Source organism: Martes martes (genome assembly GCF_963455335.1).
Source record: "Martes martes genome assembly, chromosome: 1".
NCBI lineage: Eukaryota > Metazoa > Chordata > Mammalia > Carnivora > Mustelidae > Martes > Martes martes.
Window position 1 is genome coordinate 204,822,905 of NC_137888.1, and position 1,766 is coordinate 204,824,670.

General features: G+C 45.6%; 1 protein-coding gene across 1 annotated transcript; it reads left to right on the forward strand.

Moving 5' to 3' along the window:
- Window positions 1-836: 836 nt before the first annotated feature.
- Window positions 837-1,766, forward strand: LOC308344882 (olfactory receptor 10H4-like; the record flags this gene model as incomplete). The annotated part of the gene is made up of 1 exon (XM_080806701.1): window positions 837-1,766. The coding sequence occupies one exon, from the start codon at window positions 837-839 to the stop codon at window positions 1,764-1,766; it is 930 nt and encodes a 309-aa protein (XP_080662827.1).

A 1,766-nucleotide genomic window follows, 5' to 3' on the forward strand; every position in this document is an offset into this window, starting at 1 on the left:
CATCAAGGAAATACAAATCAAAACCACCATGAGATACCACCATACATCCATCAGAATAGCTAAAATTACATCTGTATCTTTGTGGTAAATACCCAGTAAGAAGAAGGGCCATATGTACCCCAATGTTCATAGCAGCAATGTCCACAATAGCCAAAATGTGGGGAGAGCCAAGATGCCCTTCAACAGACGAATGGATAAAGAAGCTATGATCCATATATACAATGGAATATCACACAGCCATCAGAAAGGATGATTACCCAACTTTTGCATCAGCATGGATGGGACTGGAGGAGATTGTGTGCTGAGTGAAATAAGTCAAGCAGAGAAAGTCAATTATCATATGGTTTCACTTACTTGTGGAACATAAGGAACAACATGGAGGACATTAGGAGAAGGAAAGGAAAAGTGAATTGGGCATATAAGAGGGGGAGAAGAAGCATGAGAGATTGTGGACTCTGAGAAACAAACTGAGGGTTTTGGAGGGGAGGGGAGGTGGAGGTGGGTGAGCCTGGTGTTGGGTAATAAGGAGGGTACGTATTGCATGGACTACTGGGTGTGGTGCATAAACAATGAATCTTGGAACACTGAACAAATAAAATAAAATTGAAAAAAATCAATTCTTAAAGTCACAAATAGGAATTGAACTTCAGTAATCCAGGATTGCTGCCTAGATTGAAATAATTATGATATTTCCTTTTTATTTTATTCATGTGAACAACTACATGATAGGTTTTCTGATGCTGAACCATGCTTGTCCTTCATAGGATAAACCATGAGCCTTCATATCCTTTCTGGTCTCAGCAGATGCAGCATCTGAGGCGGGTCAGAACTATAGCATGGTTTCTGAATTCATCCTCCTAGGCTTCTCCACCTTCCCACCACATCTCCTGCCTGCCTTCTTCCTGCTGTACCTGCTGATGTACCTGTTCACCCTGATGGGGAACCTGATCATCATGGCCACTGTCTGGAATGAGCACAGCCTGCACACACCCATGTACCTTTTCTTGTGTGCCTTGTCTACCTCTGAGATTCTGTTAACTGTTACCCTCACCCCTCGCATGCTGGTTGACATGCTCTCAACCCGCCACACCATCGCCTTTGTGGCCTGTGCCAGCCAGATGTTCTTCTCCTTTACATTCGGCTTCACTCACTCCTTCCTGCTCACAGTCATGGGCTATGACCGTTACGTGGCCATCAGCCACCCCCTGTGGTATAACGTGCTCATGAGCACCCACACCTGTGCCCGGCTAGTTTCCTGGTCCTGGGCTGGTGGCTCAGTCATAGGGATGATGGTAACCCTGATAGTTTTTCGTCTCACTTTCTGTGGGTCTAATGTGATCCATCATTTTGGCTGCCACGTGCTTTCCCTCCTAAAGTTGGCCTGTGGGAAGGAGACATCTTCTGTCACTTTGGGTGTGATCCTGGTGTGTGTCACAGTTCTAATGGGATGTTTATTCCTCATCATCCTCTCCTATGTCTTCATTGTGGCCGCCATATTGAGGATCCCCTCAGCTGAAGGCAGGCACAAGACCTTCTCCACATGTGTGTCCCACCTCACTGTGGTTATTGTGCACTATGGTTTTGCCTCCATTATCTACCTCAAGCCCAAAGGCTCCCATTCTTTGGACAGTAACACTCTGATGGCCACCACTTATACAGTCTTCACGCCCTTTCTCAGCCCAATCATTTTCAGCCTCAGGAATAAGGAGCTCAAGAATGCCATAAAGAAAAGCTTCCAGAGAAAATTCAATCCCCTAAGCTCCTGA